The sequence below is a fragment of the Podarcis liolepis genome (genome assembly GCF_965112155.1).
Source record: "Podarcis liolepis genome assembly, chromosome: 18".
Taxonomy (NCBI): Eukaryota; Metazoa; Chordata; class Lepidosauria; order Squamata; family Lacertidae; genus Podarcis; species Podarcis liolepis.
The window spans coordinates 136432-162572 of record NC_139572.1 but is presented as its reverse complement, the minus strand read 5'-3'; the positions used below and the strand labels follow the sequence as shown (position 1 = coordinate 162572).

The following is a 26141-nucleotide window of genomic DNA, read 5'->3' as shown; positions in this document are numbered from 1 at the left end:
TATGGGGGGGTCAAACCTGCAACCTTGGCGTTGTCGGCGCCACGCTCCAACCAGCTGTGTTCCACCATCCAAATGGCAGCCCGCATTTTGCAGGCTGCCCCTTCTGGTCCTTGCAGGCTCAGGGGGCTGAAAGAGCAGTTGACCTTTGAATTCCCCCCCTGGGACAAATAATGCAGCACTGATTGGTACCCCCAGGAGACTCTAAATCGAAAACTCCTGAAGCTGGAGGAAGAGGCGGGGGGGGGGGCAGCCTCCTTCTCCAGGAAAGGCCATTTCCTCAGCCTGACTTTCCCCTCTGCTGAAATTCGATCGGAAGGCAAGCAGCCAGATCCATATCTCCTGAACCACCATTATTACAGGGCAATAAACAGGTCTGGGCTAATAAAGCACAAGAGCAGCCTTCGACCAGACTGCTGCTCGCTCCATTTCCATGCTCGGCGGGACATGGGCTTTTAAAGGTAATTTTGCTCCTTTCCAGCTCACAAACTGAGAGCCTTCCTCTCTCTCCCTCGCCAGCGTTTGCAAGTTAAGAACCAAACCACAAAACAAGATTGTGGGCTTGAGGGGTTTCTGAGAAGCAGGTGCTTTAGGAATTCTAAGGTCTTATATATATAAAATAAATGTTCATAAGGCAAACACATACATAAGTATATCAACCACGTGTCTGAAATAGTACAGGAGAGCAATCCTGAAGCCATTTGGACTCTCCCAAATTGACCTCAAATATTTCTCTGCAAGGAGGAAGGAAATGGGAAAAGCTTTCCAATGGTCTTTGGACTGTAGGGGCTTACGCCTCCCTGTAAATACAGTCTGGCAAGTATCTGATCAGCGGAGCACACTCTCAATATGCGTAAGAGATTCAGGAACTAAGTATTTACCATCTCCAAGGAAATATATTACTACTACTACTACTACTACTACTACTACTACTACTACTGCTACTACTACTACTACTACTACTACTATTATTTGTACCCCGCCCATCTGGCTGGGTTTCCCCAGCCACTCTAGGTGGCTACCCAGAAAAGGCAATCAGATAAGGCATTCTCAGGTCTCCTGGCATACAGGAGAGAAGCAACACACTCCCATTTTTGCTGGGGACGGCCTCTTTCTATGATGTATGGATGATGTTTTGGAGGAGGGTGGTCTTGAGCTACAGGGTGGGCAGTTTCAAAAGTCTATATAAGAGCTTGCACACCTTTGTTTTGGGTTCCTCCTCCCTCCTGCATGTGGGGAGTGAGGGCCCTGTTGCAACAGTTAATAAAGATCAGGCTTACAAGCTGCTTGGCTTCTAATATTCTCTGCTTGGCCTCTGCTATTTTCTCCTTCCGATAGAGAACCCACATAAGGACTCTAGACAGGCTTTTGGGTACCAAAAAGGAGCAGTGTTTTTTCTTATAACACAGGGATGCCAGTTCTGAAGGGACCCAGGGTGGATTTGCGGCTGCCAAGGACTTCAAGGACCCTGGAACTGGAGGGCTGGAGGAGACCCCAAGGCTCATCTAGTCCAACCCGCTTGCAATGCAATGGGAAGGCTTTGGGGGCAAGGGGAAGATGCCCGGGGCCTCGCTCACTGGGAGGGCTGCCCCCGTTGCAGCAAAATGCCCTGTACATTTGGAAGGAGGCTGCTGCCTACAGAGCAGAAAGTGGGGGCAGCCTGAGGCAGTGCAGCTCTGGGATCCGGGGGGGGGGGGGAATCCAGGATATCTCCAAATGCTGCTCCTGCCTGCATGACAGTTGCTCAGACTCCAAAGCGCATTGCTCAGGATTCAGCTCGGCACAAGGAAGACGTTTTAATGGCGGCACTTGCAGAGCAGAGGCAAACAGGTCGGGAAGGGTGACTCACGCCCAAACGCCTCACGCCCCTAAAAGCAGTCCTGCGCCATTATCCTTTCCAGCCTCTGTCACGGCCATTCCTGAGATCATCCTCTCCCTTTGCCTGTCATCAGCCACCCCTAATGGCCACCAATTACAGGGCCCGCCGATTCTTCTTTGAAAATAAAAAGAGAGTATTGCCACCGGTTTGTTCCCAAGCAGGGAGGATTAAAAGCCAAGCAGTCCTCCTCCCTCACCTATCCACACAGACACGCAACACCAGCTCTCGCTTCCTGCTTTTCCACAGGACCAAAGTTTCTGGCGCTTAGAAAGGTAGACTGCCCTGGGAGGTGGAGGCTTTGCGTCGACCCCTCAAGAAAAAAATCGGCAGGGCAGGTATCTCTTCTGCCCACTTGCATAGCCTTGATGTGACTGCGTGACCAGGTTGCATTCCTAGGAAGACTCCTTAGACCGAGCCAGACCATTGGGGCCACCTAGCTTAGCATTGTCTGGGCTGGTTGGAGGCAGAGGGATGGTGGGGGGAACCGGCTAGGGAACCCCCAGGGGGAAAAGGTTCAGAGCTCAGGGAATGGGGATGGGGCAATGATGAGGGAGAAGCAGGAGAAGACTGGGAAGAAGAGGGAACAGGGCTTTGTGAGCGGGGTGAGTCGGGGGCAGAGAGCAGTTCAGAATCGGAGGCAGGAGCTGAAGGAGGAGAGGAAGGAGGAGGAGGAGGAGGAGGAGTTTGGATTTGACATCCCACTTTATCACTACCCAAAGGAGTCTCAAAGCGGCTCACAGTCTCCTTTCCCTTCCTCCCCCACAACAAACCCTCTGTGAGGTGAGTGGGGCTGAGAGACTTCAAAGAAGTGTGACTGGCCCAAGGTCACCCAGCAGCTGCAGGTGGAGGAGCGGAGACGCGAACCCGGTTCCCCAGATTACGAGACTACCGCTCTTAACCACTACACCACACTGGCTCTCGTGGAGGCCAAGAGGCAGAGATCCAGCTGGGAAGGGAGCCCATAGGGGAGAAAGGAAACTGACCCTAAACCTCTGCTGCCTTGCGGGATATTTTGGGAGAAGAAAAGGCTCGGGAGTGAACCCGACGCCAATCCAGAATGGAGTCCCTTGTCTGCCTCCTTCCGGCAACTCCTGCAGCCAAGCTGCTGCCCAGCGTCTTGCTCTGCTTTCCTTCGGACCCCGTCAGCGAGACCAAGAGGGGGTTTCTTTCCCCATCTGACAGCCCAGGACTTCCCTGCACACAGCCCAGGCTGGTCACCTCGGCGCTGCCTATTGCAGCAGTTGGACTTCACTCGCGGGAGCACGCTCCATTGTCTCCCAAAACAGAGACAGCTGTAACAAAGCCCCGGGTTGTTGTGCATTCGACGTCGGAGGTTGGGGAAAGGGTAAAAATAAGATTTTCGTGCTGGGACACACTGGGTGGATCTCTTTATGGCGGCCGGGGGGGGGTCAGCAGCGAAGCCCCTCGGGCTGTGGAAGCAGCTGCCTCGCAGGGCCCTGGGGTGCCACTCAGGCACGACTCGGCTGGGCTGGCAGCACATGAGTTTGTCATGAATCACCCGGAGGAGCGCCTGGCATGACTCAAATGGTGCTCTCCTGACCCATGCCGGCATTTAGTGACCAGGCACTGATTCAGAGGGAGCTAGCGGAAAACTCTGAGGAACAGAGAGACCCCTGCGGCCCACGCTTTGCAGGCCAAAACCTCCCAGGGGAAAGACCCGGTTTGGAAATGTGCTGCTCCCTTTCTTTTCTTTTCGATTTTAAACGTTTTATTGAAATTAAAATGAAGAAACATATAGAAGTATTATCTATAAAGGAAATAAAATAAAAAAATAAAACTTATTACATTACAATATGTTCCTCTTGGATTCCTAACGACTTCCCGTCACCCCACCATGCGTCTACCACTTAATCTATCTGTTTCCTTTTGTTAACTTTCATCAATATTATATTTCTCATACTGATCCATCATACTGCAGAAGTCATTCAAAGGCTGCCACAGATGTCATGTTATTACAATAATCCATTAGATTTTTTAAATATACATATCCCATTTCCTAATAAATGTCTGATCAGAGCGACCCCTCATTTTTTGTGTTAATTTAGCCAACTCGGCGTACTCCAACTGTTTAGTTTGCCACTCCAGCTTTGTCAGTGTTTTCTCTCCTTTCCAATTCATAGTGATTAGAATTCTTGCCGCTACCGTAGCATACAATAATATTTCTCTCGCATTTTTAGGAATATCTGGGCCTAATATCCAGCCCCCGAGCCTTAGTTTGCCTGCCCATGGACTTGACCCAGCAAGAGTTCCCCCGCTAAGCTATATCTAGAGCTGAATCATCGTAAAGCTTGGTCTGCGTATATCTTTTTGAAAAACACACGCACCCACTTCGAAAGAAACTAAAAACCCACAGCGGAATTACTAGCGAGTGAGTCATGGGTTGACAATATAGGGGAAAGTCGCTTTGAAGGCAGAGGGAGGGGAAAAGAGAAAGGAATATGTATATATTTATCGATTTTGCCCCAAGGCCAGTTCTCGAAGAGCGTTCTCATTCCCCTCCGACGCCTTCCAGGCTTCTCAGTGATGAAGGGCTTCGGAATTAAATTCTGCACCTGAGCCCCCTGGATACGAGGCTTCGACTTCCGCGGAAAAGAGTGGGTGGGTGGGGGGAACAGCCTTCAATTATACAGAAGCTCCCGGTCTCTCCCTAACAGCCTTACAGCCTCTATTTGCCGCTGCCCCTCCCGCCAGGCCCCAAACCTTTTTCTAGATGGAAAACTGCCAGGCGCAAAGAGGTAGAAACTCTCCCGCAACTGGGGGGGGGGGGGAGATTCTGAGAGACGGGCGGCTGCACCTGCCACCCGCTTCCCAAGCCATCTGCTGGGACCCCAAAGCAACCTCAATGAGGGCAAGTCTCCTGCCAAGCCATTCGAGGATGGTGCACATCTGTGGGAAGAAGAAGGGGTCCCAACTAAAGAAGATGAGCAAGTTAAATTAATGGAATATGCTGAAATGGCAAAATTGACAACTAAGAGGAAGAGACGACAACGAAGAGACGTTTATTGCATATATACAGAAACAGTGTACACAGGTTAAGACATTAGCAGGGTTTTAAAAATCACTTGCAATTTTGCAATGAACGGATAAGAAGTAATTTAAATAGGTGTCAAGCTGAACAATGGACATGCGGTATATTGTTAAATAAGGGAACCAAGGAAGGGGCTAGAGGGAAGTCAATTTGTTTTGTTTTGTTTTGGTATTGTTTTGGTTTTTATTTTCTGTTATCTTTTGAAAATCAATAAATCGTTATAAAAAATAGAGAAAGGATGGCGCACACCTGAAGCCCTCATCGGAGAACAGCTTCCAATAAGGCTGGCTGGGGCTCAGAGGAGCAGCTTGGTGATTATGATTCTTTCGCTGTCGTCCCTTCATTGCGGCGGGTCAGACTAGATGACTCTTGGGGGACCCCTTCCCACTCTGCACCTCTACGGTTCCCGAATCCTGCAGCAGTGCTGGACTCAAGGAACAAAAGAGCAGAGGTTCACTGCCTGGCAGCCCAGCCATTCCCCCTGATTTGTGTGGCCTGGGGATTCAAGAAGCAGAAGAGAAGGAGGAAATGGGTTTTTTCTGTCTGGCGGAGAGTTCGCAGGCAGGTCAGTGAGCCTGGGCTTAATCACTAGACGCTGATGGAAGAATTCAATGGCACCTGAGGCTCTGGATTACTGATAGCTAGAATGAGGATAGCTGGATGAGGATCCCTAGATGTCTGGGGCTGGGGAGATGCCTCTGGGTCTGACCCCTGGCTTTCCAGACAGCTCTTCCATAAACATGGTCTTAACAAGGAGTCCGTAAGGGACTGTGGAGGCCAGTTCTGGATCCCCACGTCCTTCCACAGTGGGGACATTGATTTCCAGGCAGGAGTTGATCCCGGTGAGGGTTTGCCAAGGATGCCTTCCTCTTGGCATGTTTCTTCCTTGCGTCCTGAGTTCGAGTGTCTTCAAAGCCCAGGACACCTTTGGGAAAGGCTGTTCTCCAACTGAAGCCCTCGCAGGCAACTGTTTCCTAGTTGTCGGTGCTTATACTCCATTTTTAAAGATTTGCCTTGAGAGAGTCTTTGAACCTATTTTGTTGACCACCAGCATTACTCTTTCCATTCTTAAGTTCAGAATAGAGGAGTTGCTTTGGAAGACGATCATCAGGCATCCTCACAACATGACCAGTCCAACGAAGTTGATGTTGAAGAATCATCGCTTTGACAGTGGCCATCTTTGCTTCTTCCAGTAAACTGGCATCAGTTCGCCTGTCTTCCCAAGTGATGTGTACAATTTTTCGCTCCCCCCCGCCCGCCAGCCTGTCACCTGAGTTACTCACCCACTCTCTCTCCCAAAGGTGCTCAAATGCCTTCTCTCTCTCTCTCTCTCTCTCTCTCTCTCTCTCTGAGGCAGGGCAAACTGACCGCAGAGGAACTAGGTGCCATCAAAACAAGGACGACTCACAAATTCTTGCCGGAAGCCACCAATTCAGCAAAGTCATGTTGTTTTAAAAAAAATTCATTCTTTATTAACAGCCTCAAAACTCGGAATCGAAAGCAATCATGTTCAGACTTTCAGAGTGTTGTTGGTCCTGTTGACAGTGTGCCTTTCTTTTTTTTATTCCCCCAGGTGAGAACAGCAGACATGACATAAAAAAATGATGATGGATAAAGAGGATAGAGAGAAGTTTTCTCTCCCTCTCGCAGAACACTGGAACTTAGGGACTTCTGACGGAGTGGAGTGTTGATTCAAGACAGATAAAAGAGAAGACTTCTTTATGCGGCACAGAGTTAATTTATGGTGCTGAGATACCCACAAAACAGACGTTGCCCACAGTTCCAGTCACTACACAGAGGCAACTGAAGGTTCAAAACTACTGCAGAAGATAAGGCTTCAGTAATACAGGTCAAGGCGTTGCTGTATACATACAGCTCACAAGCTTTGCAGATATAGATAAAGATATAAATGCAAGTAGAAAGGATTTTTGTTGCTCCAGCAATTCAAGACTCCAACTCGTGGACTGACCCAGAGGGGGAGGTTCCTCCAGCCAGGAGGACCTCCTCCCTCACCTGGTCTGGAGCATCTTCCCTCTGTGTGTGACCAGGTAGAGGGGCGTGACCCTAGCAGACCCCATCAAAGGGCCGGTCACGCAGCCATCTTCCCCCTTCTTCTTCAGTTTATTCCATCTTGATGTCTTTTGCTGTCTGCTGGCTCTCAGCCAGCAGCACATGGGCTCAATCCCCACATGGGATAAACCCACTCTCTCTTCTGTAACTACAAGCTAGAGCCTGCCTTCAGGATCAAACTGTGAACTGAATGTAAGTAAACTTCTTGTTTCTTCTAAGAGAAGACTGTTGTGTCTTTATTCTTTTTTAAAGGGATTAAAGGGGAATTTACCAGGAACAATCCAATGTAGACAAGCCAGACTGACTTGCTTAACTCAAGAGATTCAAACGAATCTGTCAACTAGCTTCCTGCAATATACTGGGGAATGTACTCTGCTACCAGCTCACTAGCGTGAGTGAGGAAGGATAACATTTAATCAATATATCCTCTCCTGCTACCCACATTCCCACAACCCCCAGGCTCTGTCCACACCTCTCAGCAAGGGGGAAGAAATTCTCTTGCATTGCCTGTGGCCCTCGATGGCCCCATATTGTTTCTTAAATGGCACTGGTTTGGCCAGGTGGTTTTGCCTAGGGCCAAGCAAAATTCCTCTGAAGCAAAATTTCTCCCTTCACATCCCAAATTATCCAAATCCTATGCAATTTATTAATTTCTAGGGTTTAGGGGGGCCCCAAATCTATAACAGCACAAAGCTCTTTGTTGAAGTCTGTTTGCCATCACTTGCCGCCGCCATTCTCACCACCTCAAGAACCTGCCCCGTTCAACTCTTTTCAAAACGAGCCTTCATTTCCCCTCTGCGAATATATTCAGCACTAAGCTAGTTGCAAGGTTTGTCCTCATTGGGGTTTCAGATGGCAGGTGGCACTCTGTTCCGAGACAAAAATTGCTCTGCTGCGATGGTGTGCGAGTGTACATGTGACACACACACAAACACAAACACACAAACCTCTCGCTCTTCTCCTCCCCATCAATCATCTCAGACTTTGGTATTAAAAATAGACAGGCTTCGGTTTGGGAAGGGACTGAGACTGCCATAGAGACCATCTGCTCTGTACTCTGCAGTTTGGCAAAGCATGGATCCGTCAGCCAGCCTTTTGGGGACGTTGCGCTTTAGGCCAAAGAGAGTCCCAGGGCTTTCAGGGCATCGCAGAATCTCGTTGAGCATGCCGCCCCTCTGTCTTTCCCCGGGAGTTCCTGTTCCACGGGTACCACCTGCTCTGATGGTGCCGGCACAGACAGCATCCTCTCTAGCGGGTGGCTTGCTCCACAGCCGCTCTCAGCAGAAAGAGGTCGCTGGGTTGCACAGAGGCACAACGGGCACCCTCTTTGGCAAGAGAGTGCTGTTGGTGGGAGTGCCCAGTGGTTAAACCCAGTTTACCCAGAAGACACGAGCAGAGGCGTGCTGGATCAGGGCCATCAGGCCACACAGATGTCTGTGTGTCCCTGACATCTGATCCTCAGTGGTTAACTGCCCTGCCCAGGGGAGGCTCCACTGAGCTCAGCTTTAATCCACACAGGAAAAAAAGACAGAGGCCAAAAGAGAGGTTTCGGATGAAAGAAAGAAAGGATTTAACCAGCATGCTAGTCTCTGCCCTTTCCTGAGTGCCACAGGGCAAACTCTTTCCAAAATGACACTTGGAAAAGAAACGCCACACGCTGGGCCTCTCAATCCAGGGCTGAAGGTTTTATTCCCAGAAATAAAACGCAGAATGTGCTGCCATCTGTGGCGTCGCCGGCGCCAAAAGGAGACGTTGGGATTTGGAAAGCCGTTAAAAGGATATGCATGGAAATTCAACCAAGGGGAAGCGAGGAAGTCACTTAACAATGTTAATAAGTGTAATTTTAATAAGGTTATGATTTATATTTGTTTGTTTATGTGTTTTGTTCGTTTATAATTTTGTGAAAATTAATTTTAAAAAATGAGGGGGGGGAGGAGACGTTGGGTGGGGTGAGGGGACTTGGCCTTCTTCTGGGTAGGCAGCGAGGAAGCACTCGGGATCCAGCTAAGAGCAGCTGCAAGTCCGGGTTCAACAGAAGCGCCTTGAGGACCGGGTTCTTGGCAGGCAAATGTCGCCGGTGGCACGGATGGCGGCGAACAGGAGGAGGAAGGTGGCAATGCGGGGGTGAAAAAATAGCGGCGGGGCAGATTGAGCGGCAAACAGACCAGTTCCTGACAGAACCTCGTAGGGTTTCCATGGCTCTGCATGAGGCCTTCGCCCTGACAAAGCAGCTCGTGAAACCCAGAAGTCTGCACCCATCACCCCCCCAAAAAAGGAACACATTTTCTGCCCCACTTTAAGAGGACAGCGACTTGCTGCCTTAGCAGACCAGGCGGCTGCAATGTTCCCTTAACTCTGAGCACAAAGCAGGTAGACTGCCCCTGCCTCTGGAGGCTTCTTTTTTCTACGGCTCCTGAATGAAGGTTCTGGTTGAAAGGGAGGTATGAGAAGCTGCCTTACTCTGAGTCATATAAATGCAGGCATTTCTGAACCATCTCCTGCTTCTCCTACTTCCCTGTCCCTGCACAGACAATTCCATCTGGCAAAAGAAGAGGCTTTGTTCTCTTCCGCACAAAAGCCGCTGCAGAAACCAACCTCATTATTCTCTTTTACTTTCTCTCTCCCGGTCAGACTGGAACATCCAGGCTGGCAAATTGCACCTGGAGGACCTGGAGGAAATGAGCGGAAAGAGAATAAAAGGAGGGCAGCTCATCTCGGACTTCCCAGGCCCTCCCTTCGGGGCACGGAGGCGGCAAAGTCACAGGGAGGTGCTGGCAGAAGCAGGCTCAGTGCGCAGAGCACTTCATTTGCACGCAAAAGGCCCCAGGGTTCAATCCTTGGTGTCTCCAGGCAGGACCAGGAAAAGACTCCCTGTCTGAAAAGAGCGGCTGCCGGTCAAAGTAGACAACACGAAGCTAGATGAACAGATGGTCTGACCTTCCGATGCTCCGAACTCTAAGTCACCCCAATGCAGTCGCTGGTCAGGGGCAAAGAGGCGCAGCACCATGAATTTGTCTTATATTCTTGTGTTTCCACCCCACCTTTTCCTGTTCCTATTCTGCACCACGAGGACTAGGATCTTGCTATATCATTAGAGGAGCGTCATAGCTCAGCAATGAAACGCCTGTTTTGCACCAGGCTGCATCTCCAGATAGGGATGAGAACTACCACCCAGACCAATGGTCTGGCTGGGAATGAAGCGGCTTGCTGCTGAAACCAGAATCAGGAGGACTAGAAGATTGCATCGTTTTGAGGGCAAGGCTCTTAAGATGCTCTGCCATGGAGATCTCTCCCCCCCCCCCCGCCTGCTTAGAGGGGGGAGGATGAAACGAGGACCAGCGAACTTCCTTTAGGGGCCGAAAATGCCCATTTGGGTCAGATCTCCATAGAGAGGGGTTTGCGACAGACAGAGACCACCCCGCATCCTGGCCAGGCGCCCCCCTGGTCCACGCCCGGACCGCACCCACCACGAAGACCCTTCTCAGACACCGGCTAGTAGCTCTGCTGACCACGCCCCGGTCTCTCCAAAATTAGGGTGGCTTCGGAGCCCTCAAATCTCCATGCCAGCCCCTGCCTCCCCTCACTGGACCAGCGCAGAGGGTCGCCAACCAAAGAAGCCCCACCCGCAAAAAACCCCCCACACGCAGCGCGTTTGAGCCGAGAAGGAACGTGAGGCTGCCCTCAACTCTTAATGGATTCATGTTTTTGTGCTCTCCCCAATCCTAAATCCAGGGCGCGCGCGCAGAGACCCTCTCCAATGCGGGATGCGAGCAGCTCCGAAGCTTCTCCTATAGTGCGAGATCCCGCCCCCCCCAAAGAAACACACCAAATGTAGGCACCCCCCCCCATTCCCTACTCAGCGCAAAGGGCAGCTTCCGAGAGGACAGGCGATGCGTCCGTGGAGCGCCAGAGCGCGCACCGGTTCTTCGAGGGGCCCCCCACGCCTCGCCTTGGGTGAAGGAGACGGACCCCCCCAAATAAGCAGCCACGTCTCATTCCCCCGCCCCTCGCAGGTCGCCCAGCCACTCCGAAGAGCCGCCATCCAGAGAGACTCAGGGCGCACAGGAAGCGCCTTCGCCGAAACCTCTCCAAATTCAGGATGCGCTCTGCTGGCCCGTTGCTGCGCCCTGCCCCTCCACAAGGGACTTCCCGCAAATCAGAAGTCTTCTCTCGCCCCTCCAGACCCCCCCCAACGCCCCCTCTCCGCGATCCACCCCGAGGGCGCATCTCTGGAGCCTCAGGGGATACGGAGGTCTCCGGAGGGCGGGAAAGAAAACGGATCGTTACGCACGCGGCTCCTGCGCCTTCCTCGTGGGCAAGTTAACACCCACCTCCCACCCCAGACACGCTGAGCTCCCCTTCCCCCAGGTGTGGTTGCTCCGCAGTCCAGCTGCAGGGGCTGGACTAGATGCCTCTGCGGGTCCCTTCCAACTCTCCAATTCGGTTTCCTCGGAAGAGACGGATCTCTCCCAAGCAAGACGCGCGGGGCTGGTGCGCCCTGCTCGCAGCCGAGCTAAGGAAGGCTGCCCTCCTCCCCAGCGCCCCCCGGGCGGGGAGGCTCTTACCGGCGGTGGAGCGAGGAGGGCCAGGACATCCTGGGGTTCTGGAGGGCCGGGCGGAGGGAGGCGCGGGCCTGGCGGTCCCGCTCGGTGTCGGAGTGGAAGCGCTGCTTGATGCGGATGTGGGTGCGCGGCTGGCGCCACAGGTGCTTGGGCGGCTTGGCCAGCCCGGCGCCTTGGCGGCTCAGCTCCAGGGCGCCCCGCCGGGAGGGGCTGCTGTCCGCCATGGCGCGGTGCTGAAGCCCGAGCGGCGGCGGCCCAGGCGGCAGGCGGCAAACTTTCTCCGGGCAGCCCGGCTTCTCCCCGCGCCGGCCCGCGCTCTCCGTTATATAGAGCCGGCGCGGACAGCGCGCTCGGGGCCAGATTTAGGTGGAGCTCATTAGCCGGGCGAGGGAGGGAGGGAGCCGCGCTGCTGACAGCCCTCTCCTCCCCGCCCCCCTCCCGCCCCCCCAAAAAGCGGCTCACCCAGTGGCCAGACCAGAGGCGCCCTCTCTGTCCGGGAAAGGAGACGGCGACGAGAAGAAGGGGCGCGCTCTGCACATGCTTGCTTCCCAGCAGCCTCTTCTTTGATGCAGGAACATAGAATAATAGAATCGTAGAGCTGGAAGGGATCCTGAAGGACATCTAGACCAACCCCCCACACCCACACCGCAGCCCTGAGGAATCCGAAGTCACACCCGGCGCCTCGGCTCCTCCGAAGCAACCTTAGGGCAGCCCCCGTGCTCTGAGCCCCCTAAGTGGGTGACCCAGAGGACCCCTGTGCCCAGCGTTAAGCAGAAGCCAGGAGTCCTGCGTGCTTTTCGCGTGTGGGTTGCCAAAGGGGTTGGGCGGGTGCCAGGAACAGCGCCAGGCTGCGGTGGGAGTTAGCAGGGTGTCACAGAGTGGCTAGGGAGACCGTGTGGTGTAGTGGTTAGAGTGTCAGATTCAGACCTGGGGGGACTCAGGGATTCGGAGGACTTCCAACTCTACAATGCCATGGTGCCCCCTCTGCCTGCCCTGAGCAAGGAGGGGCAAGAGTGCCAGCCTTGCCACTCACCCGTTTCCCTTTTTTGGGGAGCCCCTGCTGCTGCCAGCTGAGTCACCCTTAGCTGCACCACCAGCCCCTTCTCATTTAACCCGCCACCAAGAAATGCCAGGCAAATGCAGACGCGGCTGGTTTATTCCTTTGGGAGCTGTCCCCATTCAAACTGGGGGAGAAATAAATGTTAAGACGCACACAAACACCCCTAAACTATTTTTGCAGCCGGCAGAAATGAAGAAGCAGCGATCGAAAGGCCCTCCAGCGGCTCCTTCCCTTTGACGGATGGCGCATCAAGGGGAGGTGGGGGAGACGCTGTAAAAACACCAACAGACACTCCCTTGATGCTAAGCCAGGCCTTTGGCCCCTCAAGCTCAGTGATGCCTGCACAGGCTGGCAGCAGCTCTCCAGGGTGTGTGAGAGAGGAGTCCTTTTCCCCGGCCCCCCATAGAGGTGCCATCTAGGATTGAGCCATACAGGAACTTGGCCATGTTCCTTCCCCTAACGATAAAGCAAGAGTCTAGTCCTCAGTGTTCTGGTTTTAATAGGGAGCTGTTTCATACAGAATCAGACTTAGCTCAGCACTGGCTACACTGAAGGGAAGCAGCCGCTCTCCAGCGTTTCAGGTGGTGGGGTGTCTATCCAAGCCCTCCCCGGAGATGCTGCCAGAAATTGAACTTGCCACCAGGCAGGAAACTTTTTACGCAAGCACGTCTTTAAACCAGAATTGAAATTTAATCTGCCCGAAGCGATTGCCCACCCCTCCTCCTTCCCACAGAAGCCGGTTTTGTGCCTTGCAGTGGAAAAGCAAAGGAAATTCAATCAATCAGCCAGTCAATTTCTGCAACAGCTTAATTATTACCGAGACGAGCAATAAAGTGGTTTGACTGCTCCAATTCTTCCTCCTGCCTCTGGTGGATCATGCGGGGAAGGGGGACTCGCAGGCAGAAATGTTGCCGTCCAAATCACTTTTATCGCCAAGGCAAATGGGGGCGGGGGGTCCCTAGATTTATGACTGCTACAGAGCTGTGAAAAATGCACCGGAGCCTGAGCAGGGAAAGGAAATTGGCAATCCTCCTCATCTTTTCTTTCCTCTCCTATCTAAGAGCTGCAGGGCCTGTGAGCCCCAGGCTGGGGGAGAGGCCAGATGTGCCCCCCCAGGCTTGCTATCTGGCCCTCGAGGGACTCTACCTGCCACCCCCTCCACCCCAGAGGATGCTGGCTGTATGAGTTTGATCTCGGCATGGAATGGAGACTCTATCCAAAAAGAGAGAGGCGAGAGGCAGTTCTTAGCTCCTAACTTCTCAGAGGAGGGCACTCTGTGCAGGCTCAGAAGCCACCAAAAACCGTGCAGATTTGACAGCCCACGAGATGCCCTGGGTCTTTCCTTCTCGACACCATCAGGGAAAAACTCTACCTCTTACCTCATAAGGCTGGTGCCTTCGGTGCTGGCTGGGGGTGTCTCCTCGATGGTGAAAACAACCCTGCCGTGTTCTGGCTCCGGGGCACGGCTGAGGTCAGTGCCTGCCACATGCCGGGAGGCGAGGGGCGGCAGCAACAGCGTCCCTGAGAAACGGCGCTTGACGGCGTTCCCTGGGAGAGCTCCGACGCCGGGGCCCAAGTCCAGCTGCTCTCGGGATCTCTGGAGGGGGGAGAAAAGAAAGGGGGGAGTCAGACCATTTGGGGAAGCACCCTTTCCTCGCCCGGCTGCCACATTGCCCGTCTTTCTAAAATAAGGAGAACCCCCAGGTTCAGAGGCAGTCTCCCTGTGAACACCAGCTATGAAGGCACGAACCACAAGGGAACACTGTTGCTTGTGTGCCCTGCTATCGGAAATAGGAAGCCGAGTTGGAATGACACACTACAGCTCGGAATAAAAGGCATAAGGGACTACCGGTAAATAAAAAAAAGTAAGATTCTAGTCCTCAACAAAGGGCTGGATTAAATACGATCGTTGGAAGCTGCAGCAGTGCTGTGGAAACCTGCTAAGGGGTAGGAAACTACAAGGAGGAAGCAGCTGGAGAGAATGCCTTCTGGGTCAGTGCATGTGGCTGCCTGGAAGAACATTCGCTTTTTTTGCTGCTGCATCACTCAGTTGACATATTCAGCTTGTGGTCCCCCAAGACCCCTAGATCCTTTTCACATGTCCCGCTAGTAAGCCATGTGTCCCCCACCCTATATTTGCAGATCTGTTTCTTCCTGCCCCAGATTATACTTGACCTCACCCAGGAACAGCTGTGGGGCAGGATTCCTGCATTGCAGGGGGTTGGACTAGATGGCCCTCAAGGTCCCTTCCAACTCTACAGTTCTGTGATTCTGGAGTTTCAGTTGTCTCTATACTAATGCACAGAGTATGGGGAACAAGCGAGAAGAATTGGAGCTCTTAATACAGGATGACAAATAGGACTTAACGGGGTAACTGAAGCCTAGTGGGATGAGACACATGACTGAAATGTAGACATGGAGGAGTATAAACTATTCAAAAGGAATAGATCAAACAAGAAAACAGGAAGGGAGTGGCATTATATGTAAAGGATGTGACAGGCTGGATGTGAGCGAAAAATTGGATATGGGAAGACAGGCGAACTAATGCCAGTTTACTGGAAGAAGCAAAGATCTCCAGTGTCAAAGCGATGATTCTTCAACATCAACTTCGTTGGACTGGTCATGTTGTGCAGATGCCTGACGATCGTCTTCCAAAGCAACTCCTCTATTCCGAACTTTAAAATGGAAAGCATAATGCTGGTGGTCAACAAAAGAGGTTCAAAGACTCTTTCAAGGCAAATCTTTAAAAATGGAGTATAAGCACCGACAACTAGGAAACAGTTGCCTGCAAGCGCTCCAGTTGGAGAACAGCCTTTCCCAAAGGTGTCCTGGGCTTTGAAGACACTCGAACTCAGGACGCAAGGGAGAAACGTGCCAAGAAGAAGGCACACTTAGCAAACCCTCACTGGGATCAACTCCTGCCTGGAAACCGATGTCCCCACTGTGGAAGGACATGGGGATCCAGAATTGGCCTCCACAGTCACGGACTCACTGTTAAAACCGTGTTTATGGAAGACAATCTTACTCGGCAAGGAGGGAAAGAAGGAGGAGGAGGAGGAAGAGGAGAAGAAGGAGGAGGAGGAGGAGGAGGAGGTGGTGGTGGTCTTTGGATGTCCTTATGACTACTGGATCACCATCACCCTGAAAAGACTTTTCGAGGATGACTCTTAGGGAGGGCGGGAGGGAGGGAGGGGGCGGGTGGGTTGATTGAAGAGGCACCGAGTTCGATCCATCTCCTAGCTCCATCTATGGACAGCATCCATTAACTGCAAGCATTAGCCTCCAGCAAAGGCTTAAAAAATTCATCCCCTCGCCTCCATATTTATTATTGCTTCCATATGACATCGCTCCAAAGAAAAAGCAACGCGAGCCATTTTAGAAAAAGGAAAGGAAGGGGGGACAAAAGCAGTAAGATCTTGTTCTTCCTCTGAAGGCAAAGCAAGGTGTCAGTCCTCATGATGCCAAATAAAACAGGAAGGGAGGAAGGGGCCCAACAGTCAGTCTGGACAGCTCAGTTGGTTAGAGCATGCTGATAACGCCAAAGTTGCAGGTTCAGTCCCCATAGGGAGCAGTGCTGCAGAGGGTTGGACTAGATGACCCAAAGGGTCCCTTTCAAACTATGGTTTGGCCCCTCTAGCTCAGTGTGACAGCAGCAATCCAGGGTTTGGGGACTGGAGATACTGGGGATCGAACCCTGGGAGCTTCTACATGCAAAGTTCTGGACTTCCCCTTCAAAGGAAAACAAGCTCCTAGTCCTTGTGGTTCTTAGTGCTCATTTAAACCGGAAGCTGACCTCTTCTTGTGGGAGTTTATCAGCCAAACTCCCCCTCTGCACCTGGGAAAAGGCTCAGCTAAGGAACAAACACGCACAGAGGGAGCACCTGCTTTTCTGATTCCTCGCCAACACGCTGCTTTTTCTCTTTCTCTCTCTCTGACGGTTGCCCTGGGGTGCCAATTAGCGCCGCAGGAGGGTTAATTGCCACTTACGGGCAGGCACGGCCACTCTCTCTCTCACGGCTCGGCTGCCAATCATTTCCGCCTGAGAGCACCTGCCAGACCTCGCCTCCTAGAAGGGTGGAAGGGAGCTGGAGGAAGCGGGTTGTGGGTTCGAATCCCCCTCCCCAAAATCCAGACACACGTTAAGAGATTTGGGCCAAGCCTGGGGAACGGGAGACATTTTGTTTAACCGCTGCGTCTTTATTTTAGGTGCTTATTCCCCACTTTTCAAGCTTGCTTTCCCAAGCAGCTTGGCTGTTTTGAAGAACCATCGGGCTGGAAGGGAACTCCAGGTACCATCTAGTCCAGCCCCCCCACAATGCAGAAGAGTCCCTAATAGGTGGCCATCTGACCTCTGCTAGAAAACGTCCAGTGAAGGAGAGCATCCACACCCTTGAGAGAGTGCGTCCCACGGTCAGACTGTTATTATAATTATTACAATATATTGCTTAAGGCCTGTACCGTCTCTAGGCCAGTGAAGCAACACAGCTAGAAAAAACCAGTTATACTGTATAAAGTAAAATTAAAGCAAATCCCAAACAGGAGAACATTTTAAACCAGCAGAGAGAACAAGAATCAATCAGGGTGTCTCTAAAAAAAAAAGAGCTTTGCAAAGCCTGCCTAATAATAATAATAATTTATTTTTTATACCCCACCTATCTGGCTGGGTTTCCCTAGACATTCTAGGCAGCCCCCCACAGAATATTGAAAAGCAGAAGAAAACCTCAAACATTAAAAACTTCCCTAAACAGGGCTGCCTCCAGATGTCTTCTCAAAGTCAGATAGTTGTTTATTTCCTTAACATCTGGTGGGAGGGCGTTCCACAGGGCGGGCGCCACCACCGAGAAGGCCCGCTGCCTGGTTCCCTGTAACCTCACTTCTTGCCCTGAGAAGGCCCTTGGGAGAGGGACCCAGGTGTCCGGGCTGGAGATGCTCCTTCAGGTCAACTGGACCGAGGCTGTTTAGGGCTTTAAAGATCAGCCCCAACCCTTTGAATTGTGTATTCAAAAAAAGCACATTTGGACCCGGAGGTGGGCATCATCGCCTGCTTGGCATGGCATGAGCAGTATGTGCCAGTCAAGGACCTGCCAGGCCTGGTGGGCACTGCAGCCGGCACGCTAAGAGGCCCAGAAGAGCCCAGAGCGAGGGGGAATTCCTGCTTGTTTTCTTAACCGGTCCTCTGCCGCCAACTGACAAAGAGGCCAAGAAGCGTGACCCGTTGCCAAGGAACCCGGAGAGAAGGGGCACCCATCGCCCAGCACCCGGAGGGCAAGCCAGGGCCTGCCTGCCTGCCCTGACCGAGGGCGGGAGGAGGAAGACTCCGCTCAGGATTTGCGGAGCCTTTTCTTCTCCCAAAGATTTAGGTTTAGGGTCAGAGTTTCCCTTCTCCCAGGTGGGCTCCTTTCCCGGGGGGACGAGCCCCACCTGCCCCTCGCTTCCCCCCACGGCACAGGCAGAAATTGCCTTCTTGACCGCTGGACACCCCCTCCTGCTTGGACTCCTGCAGTGGCCAGATTTGATAAAGGGAAGGCCCGTGGGTTGTTGACCTTTTTAAAGGATTTTTACCCAAAAGTTGTTGAGCTTTTGAGGGTTGAAGTTGTTGAGCTTCTTTTAGGATTGAAGCTGTTAAGTTGTTTTTTAGGATTTTACCCCAGGAAATAAACTGCCACAGGGGCCGGATTAAACCGACCGGCAGGCCGGATCAGGCCCCCAAAACGGACTTTGAACATGCCTGGGCTACTGCCATGCGCTCTCCATGGGGCTGCCTTGGAAGAAACTGCAACTAATCCAGAATGTGGCAGCCAGACCGGGGACTGGGAGCGGCCGCCGAGAACATATGCCGGTCCTGAAAGACCTACATTGGCTCCCAGGACGTTCAATTCAAAGTCTTGGTGCTGACCCTGAAAGCCCTCAATGGCCCAGTCGACCTGAAGGAGCGTCTCCACCCCGGACACCGGGGTCCATCCCTGGGTTCCCCCCAAGAAGTGAGGTCTTCACATGCAAGGGAAACCCCTAACTCCCCGAGGGTCTGAGCCCCCTCGGCTCCCCTCTCCTGGTGCCGTTCCTGGGATTGGGGCCGCTCTCGCCTGGTGGAAAGATGCGCGCCAAGGTTTCGGAAGCCTGGAGCCCCTTCCCCTCTGGCTGCCACAGCTGCCAAATTCAACTAAGCCGCTTATCCTGCCGGGAATTCTTCCAACAGGACTAAAAACAGAGCCACAATTCCTTCCCCTTGTTATAAGAATTTAAGGTCTCCGATACATAAATTTGGCGTTCATAAATTTACAAGGCAAACACATACATAACTATATAAGCACCATGTCTGAAACAGGACAGGAAGACAGTCCTGAATCCATTTTGACTCTCCCCAACTGACCAAATGTTTCTCTGCAAGAAGGGAGGGAAGGAAAAAAACCTCTCCATTGTCTCTTTGCTCACCAATCCTGCCTTCAGGGCACATTTAAGATACGAATAAGAAACATTTGAGGTCAATTTGGGAGAGACAAAATGGTTTCAGGACTTTTTCCCTGTACTGTTTCAGACATGCGGCTTATATATTTATGCATGTGTTTGCCTGGCACATTTACAGTGGCACCTCGGGTTACAAACACTTCGGGTTACAGACTCTGCTAACCCAGAAATAGTACTTCAGGTTAAGAACTTTACCTCAGGATGACAACAGAAATTGTGCGCCAGTGGCAGAGGGAGACTCCATTAGCTCAAGTGGTGCTTCAGGTTAAGAACGGTTTCAGGTGAAGAACGGAACAAATTCAGTTCTTAACCCGAGGCACCACTGCATTTTATACCTCAGCCCTTACAATTCTCATAACCCCGAGAAGAGTAATCAGGCCAGGAATTAGCTGGGAGGCTGAGGCGGAAAGAGGAGGAATGGAAGGTGGAAAGAGAGGTCTCCTCCGGAGGGGAGAGATTCTTCTGGAAAGAGAAGCCTCCTCCCCAAGCAGCGGCCATCTCTTGGGTCTGCGCCTTGGAAGTCCCTCCGGAGGAACGGACAGAAAGGAAGGAGCACCTTGGTCAGAGCCAGAGGATGAAGTGCAAAACAAGGGAGAAAACCTGGAAGGGAAAGAACATGTTGGCTGAGGTCTCCAAAGTGTCATCCCCCCGGGGCATAGACTTCTTCTTCATTTGAACAAATCCTGCCAGAGACTCCTAATGGTGAAGTTTTACCTCACGCAAGACAATCTGAGGGAGTTGGAGGGAATTGGTGGAAGTGAGAGGCTGTTGCATATGAATTGGTGGCAGCGCCATGATACAAAGTGAAATCCCACACGGAAACGTACCCAGAGACACAGAAGAGCCAGTTTCATAAAGTACTGGAGTTATTTGATTAAAAGGAGGAAAATTTCCTGTCAGAAAATGACCAGCAAGCGCCAAGCGAAAGAGACTCAGGATGACCCAGTGCAGAGCTGCTGCATCTGAGGAAAATCCTCCCCCTGAATGAGAGATGAGGAGACTGAGATGGGACTTGGCTAAAGTTGAACCAGAGAAAGAGAAACAGAAAGTTGAACAGAAGTGGTGGTCTGTGAGGCGGGCGCTCCATTTTTAAGTGAGAGAACAGCCCAATGGCGCCAGGGGGAAAAGGGCCGGGGCAACATTCCCAAGCCTTGGCAACTGGACCCATCTCTTCTAAGGCTGCTCTCTCCTTTGGAAACGGAGCAAAAGTTTTCTCCGTCTTAGTAATAACACTCTCTATCTTCCTTTTTTCTTTTGGACATCCTTGAGGAAAATAAAACCGAGCAGGGGTGGGAAAAGCGGTTTTTGTTTCTCTGGGCCGCAGACTCCCCAAAAGCGGCCGGTCTGGGCAGCCAGGCAGCCATTGTGAAAGGGAGGAAGGCGGGAAACTCCAGAATCTGAATGGAGAACTGCTGCCATTTTGCTGAGGCAAAAAGCAGAGAAAGGGAGGGGAAAATGCCAGGAAGGAAAGTTCTGCAACCTGCACTAAAAATGAAAGAGAATGAACTCTTTTTGTGCCGGCCGAGCGATGCTGCAACTCAGGGGATGCTCAAGGGCTATTAATTATGAGAATTAGAAGGTCTAAGGTATTATTACTATTAATCGGTGGCAGCGCCGTGGTACGAAGTGAAAACCCACAGAGAAACGTACCCAGAGACACAGAAGAACCAGTTTCATAAAGTACCGGAGTTATTTCATTAAAAGGAGGAAAATTTCCTGTCAGAAAATGACCAGCAAGCGCCAAGCCAGAGACTCAGGATGACCCAGTGCAGAGCTGCTGCATCTGAGGAAAATCCTCCCCCTGAATGAGAGATGAGGAGACCAAGATGGGACTTGGCTAAAGTTGAAGCAGAGAAAGAGAAGCATAAAGTTGAAGAGAAGTGGTGTTGTGTGAGGCGGGCGCTCCATTTTGAAGCGAGAGAACAGCCCAATGGCGCCAGGGGGAAAAGGGCTGTTGCACCCATATTAACTGGTGGCAGCGTCGTGATATGAAGTGAAATCCCACAGAGAAACGTACCCAGAGACACAGAACAACTGGTTTCATAAAGTACTAGAGTTATTTGATTAAAAGGAGGAAAATTTCCTGTCAGAAAATGACCAGCAAGCGCCAAGCCAAAGTGATGCTGCGACTCAGGTGATGCTCAAGGAGTACTTGAGAAGCATAACTAATGGTATGAGAATTAGAAGAGCTAAGGTGTAAAATAAATGTTCCTAAACGTACCAGGCAGACACATCCATTATTACATAAGCCACATGCCTGAAAGAGGACAGGAAGAGAGTCCTGAAGCCCTTTGGACTCTTTCAGGGGCCTCAACTCTTCCTCTGCAGTTGGGATGGAGAGGGGAAAAGCTTCCCCCTTGTCTCCCTGCCCCCCAATCCTGCCTTGAGGGATGAAGAGGGGAAACTGAGGCCCGGACTCAGGAATTAAGAATTTATCCTCACAAAAGGAGGACCCGGCTCTCCAGGTAAATCCATTAACAGCCAGGTAAACCCACCAACAGGTAACCTGGCAGGCAGGACTCTGTGGCAGATGCCCCTTCTGTAGATTGCAGGGTGGCAATTAAAAAAGTCTATACCAGGCACCTGCAAAGTCCATTTCGGGAGTCTAATCCGGCCTGCCGGTTGATTAAATGCAGCCCCCGTTGCAACATTTATGTCCTGGGGTAAAATCCCCCCAAAAGCTCAGCAACTCCAATCCTAAAAAAGCTGAACAGCATTGTGGTTAAATCCTAAAGAAAGCTCCACAACTTTGGGGTACAATTGTAAAAAAAGCTCAACAACTTCAATCCTAAAAAAAGCTTTGCTCGGCCCTGACGTACGTTCACGTCATCAAATCTGGCCCTCTTTGGAAAAAGTTTGTGCATCCCTTGGCTACAGGGGGGCAATTTCAGGAGTCTATATAAGAGCTTGCACTCCTTGTGTGGGGAGTGAGGACCCTGTGGCAACACTTAATAAAGATCAATAAAGATCATTAATAAAGATCAGGCTTACGAGCTGCTTGGCTTCTCAATATTCTCTGCTTGGCCTCTGTTATCTTCTCCTACCAAGAGGGAACCCACTTAAGGACTCTAGAAGGGCAGATTTTATTTACAAGACCCCCTTGCAGAGAAGAGGGCAGAGCATTGATGGCGCTTTGGGATTTGAGCAAGATTGGAAGGGGGGGATCCAGAACTTCGGATGGACTTATTAAGCTAAGGTTACCAGATGTCCCCGTTTCCCCGGATTTACAAATCAGTCCCCTGACAAAATCCATCTATTTAGCAGGAAGTTGAAAAGTGTCCCCGGAATCATTGGAAAAAAAATCTGGTAACCTGATATTAACCGCAACCTCAACCCAAATATTGTCCGTCGCCCTCCTGGCTGGGCGCTCACCAACCTGCACCCACAGACACCTAATAATAATAAAAATTATTATTATTATTATTATTTATTTATACCCCACCCATCTGGCTGGGTTTCCCCAGCCACTCTGGGCGGCTTCCAACAAAACACTAAAATACAATCACCTATTAACCATGAAAAGCTTCCCTAAAGAGGGATCCCCCGGGCGCATTATTTTTCCTTACCTCCATACTCAGAAAGGACACCGTTGTCCGGCTTCGACGCATGGTGGCCAAACCTTGGAAGGGGCCGCCCCCTGTTCCTGTCCCTGCAAAGAGGGGGAAAGAAAATGAGAAAATCTTCAGGGTCGATCCAGAAAGCTCACAACTTAAGCTTTCAATCGGAGCTGGGTTAAAAGCACTGACCGCTGAACTTGGTTTTCAATCATAATGCCTCTAAAATGTCCAAAATGAAAATTTCCTGATTGTGGCCAAGTTGTTCTGACGCTCGAGATCATTTAGGCGCTGGCAAATTAGACTGTTTGCTTTACTAAAACCCAAAGTGAGCAGATGTCATGCTGATAAACCACAAGAGGGAAGTTTTGGATGGGCAATTTTAGACCAGGCGCTCTTGTGACCTTGCAGCACTAGGGATATTAGACTGGGGGGATTTGAGTTTAGGCAAAGCCAAGAGTTAAATGACCTATGCCGGATCCATAATTCTACCGGGGAAGATTAACCTCTAGGTGCAATGATGCGTTTGGGACCCAGGGCGGGACAGAGAAAATTTGCCTTAAGAACTTTAATAATAATAATAATTTTATTTATACCCTGCCCATCTAAATTTGATTGGCAGCTTCCGTAGCTCCAAGGTGAGCCTGTCGAAATCTGAGCCCCATATAATAACTGTGCTAGAGGTTTCGCTTGGAACACTTCCAGGACTGATGGTATATCATGTTTGCACCTTTTTTTTTTTTAACTGATGACAAATGCACCTTTAATTATCATTATCACCAGCATAGCCTTCATTGAATACAAATGAAAGCATTATAATGTACAGAGGGATAAGATGCCCCCAAACTTCTTGCTGGGTGTCCCCCCCACCCTGAACTTTTTAGGCTGCTTACAGAGCTTGTTTGCCACCTTTTGTGTGCTTTCAATATCTGGAGCCCAGAGGCGAAAACACCCCCTCTCTCTTAACAGATTTGGGCATTTCTTGGACTTACAGTTTGGAGGCCTCTCTCGCTCCTTTTGCTTCTCGAACTCGGGCCCCTCACCTTGCGGGAAACTTCAGCACAAAGGCTCTCCCTCCTTCGCTCGGTGGAGAGGATTGAAAAGGAAGCAAAATAATCCAAGCAGAGGCTGGGTCCCTTTTTCTGAAACGGGGAGGAGCACCCATGGCATGCATGCACCTTGGAGCACCCTTCCCCACCCCCTGCCCCCACCCCACTCCTCCCCAGGGAGTCCTGGCAAGCGTCCCAGCCTGGCAGGAGAAGCGGCGGAAGGGCCTGACTGGTTCAACTGGAAGAACCGAAATGGGGAGGACTCCGGGGTTTGTGCGGCTGCCATCCTCATCGTCAACATCACACTGTGATAGGATTGTAGATTTGGGTGGGACCTCCAAGGGGCATCTAGTCCAACCCACGTGTGGCTGTGACCCACAACCCAGAGATCAAGAGCCTCGTGCTCTACCCACTGAGCCATCCAGCCACTGTACTTGGTCCCCCTAAGCCTTTCCCAGCAAAAAGGGAGCCCATTGCCCAAGGTCTCTGGCCTCACCCCCTCCCTGCCAATTGCGTTCCAAGACACATTTTTTAAAAATAAAATAAATAAATGATTAATTGGGCGCGTTGGGAAATTAACCCGGAGCCTTGTGACTCCGGTTACAAATTTGCCAAGTCTTGGCGGGCAGAGGGGGCAGCCTTCCCTGGGTTTAACACCCCGCGAGGGATCCAACATGTTATTTCTTATTCCTTCTGAATTCTCAGAGGCCAGGTTTTCCGCCGCGGCACTCTGCGCATGCACCTAGGCGACAGAGGGGCTCCACCGGTTGTTTTAATACTGTAAGCCACCCTGTGACCCTCAAGCGAAGGGTGAAGCATTGATTTAATAAGCAATAATAATGTTAATAATTGCAGCTAGCAGCCATCGATAGCCCTCCCTGAATTTGCCCAAATTTGCATCCCTGCCTCCTGCAGCCGGGAGTTCCGCAGTTTGTGTTATTTTTGTTTTGATTTTCTTTATTCGGTATTTTATGTGAAATACCCCGAGAACTTTGGGTATTGGGCAGTATAGAAAAGAAGGAAAGAAAGAAAGAAAGAAAGAAAGAAAGAAAGAAAGAAAGAAAGAAAGAAAGAAAGAAAGAAAGAAAGAAGGCTTTCCTTTTGTCTGCTAACCCTCTGAGCAGATTCTCTGTTGATGGGCAACCCTCTCCAGTTTTGAAAGCAGCCTCCCTGCTGCCAAAACCAGCTGGGCAAAACCAGTCTCCTCTTCGCAGGAACACCCAAAACACACCCTTTGGCCTGGCGCCATTTATCTTGTCCAGGTTTATTTATTTTTTGTTCCCCGGGACGTTTAGAAGGTGCCAGGAAACTCATATTTCTGCCTCTGCGAGGCTGGTGGAAAGACACTGTCAGCCACAGGCTGGGGAAACCCAGAGAGTTGGGCGGGATAAAAATAATAAAATTATTATTATTATTATTATTAGTGCTTTTTTTCTTTTAAAAATGTTTAGGGGTGCTCTCATTTTGACACAAGAAAATCACCATTTTATAGTTTGAATCGGGGAAAATAAATACAGTAAATGGACAAAAGTACAAACATTTGCAAAATGTTTAGGGCTATGCGTGCGTAGCCCTGCGTCCCGTCCCCCCCCCCAGAAAGAAGCACTGATTATATTATTATTATTATTATTATTATTATTGTTCCAGTTAAGCTCCTCCTGCCAAGGAGACCAGCAGGCCGAGCAATTAGGGTGACTAATTAACTCTCAGGCCTCGTTACTTATTAGCCCAACTCCGCGGAGGTGTGCAGAGGAGGGTGAGTAGGCCTGAATTTATACTCATTAAAAAATCACAGGAAAACATGGATCAAGCTCTAGCTTAGGGCCCCACTCTCTTGGGGGGCCCAAAAAATTTAAAGGGGAAAAAACCTGGGTGTCCATTTCCAGAATATAAGATAGAAAACCAATAAAATCGACATGCAGCAACCATTTTTAATGTTGTGTCGGCTCCTCGGATGTAAGTCATGGGCCCCGCCTGCTTGCCTGCTCCCTCAAATATCCCTGCTTTGCTCCTTTCCACATATAGGGTGCCGACATTCTGCATGTGCAAATGGCTTGAGATGCCTATTGCGTCCATCAGTGACCCTATAGCATTCAACCCAAAAACAGCAACAATTTGCCGTTGACAAAGGACAGCTGGACATAGAAAGGGCCCCATTACCTTCAGGAGCTGAGGGCCGCATCAGACCTCAATCCGGCCCTGACTGTGTCCAGTTCTGGGCATTGCAATTTAAGAAGGGTGTCGCGCAGATTTATACTCATTTAAAAAGTTACAGGAAAACACAGATTATGGCTCAACAGCGCCACCTGGTGTCAAATGTCTATAACACAGTCATAACAATATAATTGAATTTAGCGTTAATTGAATGTAGCCAAGTCCCAAGATTATCCAGAGTCTGGAAGCCGAGCCTGATGAGGAACCGTTGAAGGAGCTGGGCATGTTTACCCTGGGAAAGA

General features: G+C 50.9%; 1 protein-coding gene across 1 annotated transcript in view; it reads right to left on the bottom strand.

Moving 5' to 3' along the window:
- The window catches only part of PDE4C (phosphodiesterase 4C), a 49831-nt gene extending 25982 nt beyond the window's left edge, over positions 1–23849 (bottom strand). The window contains exons 1-3 of the mRNA XM_083483747.1: positions 23629–23849; positions 22649–22731; positions 13997–14214 (exon numbers count right to left, since the gene is read on the bottom strand). Of these exons, the coding sequence (XP_083339873.1) occupies positions 13997–14214; positions 22649–22690 (260 nt within the window). The 5' untranslated portion in view covers positions 22691–22731; positions 23629–23849. The remainder of the gene's footprint in view (positions 1–13996; positions 14215–22648; positions 22732–23628) is intronic.
- Positions 23850–26141: the final 2292 nt, after the last annotated feature.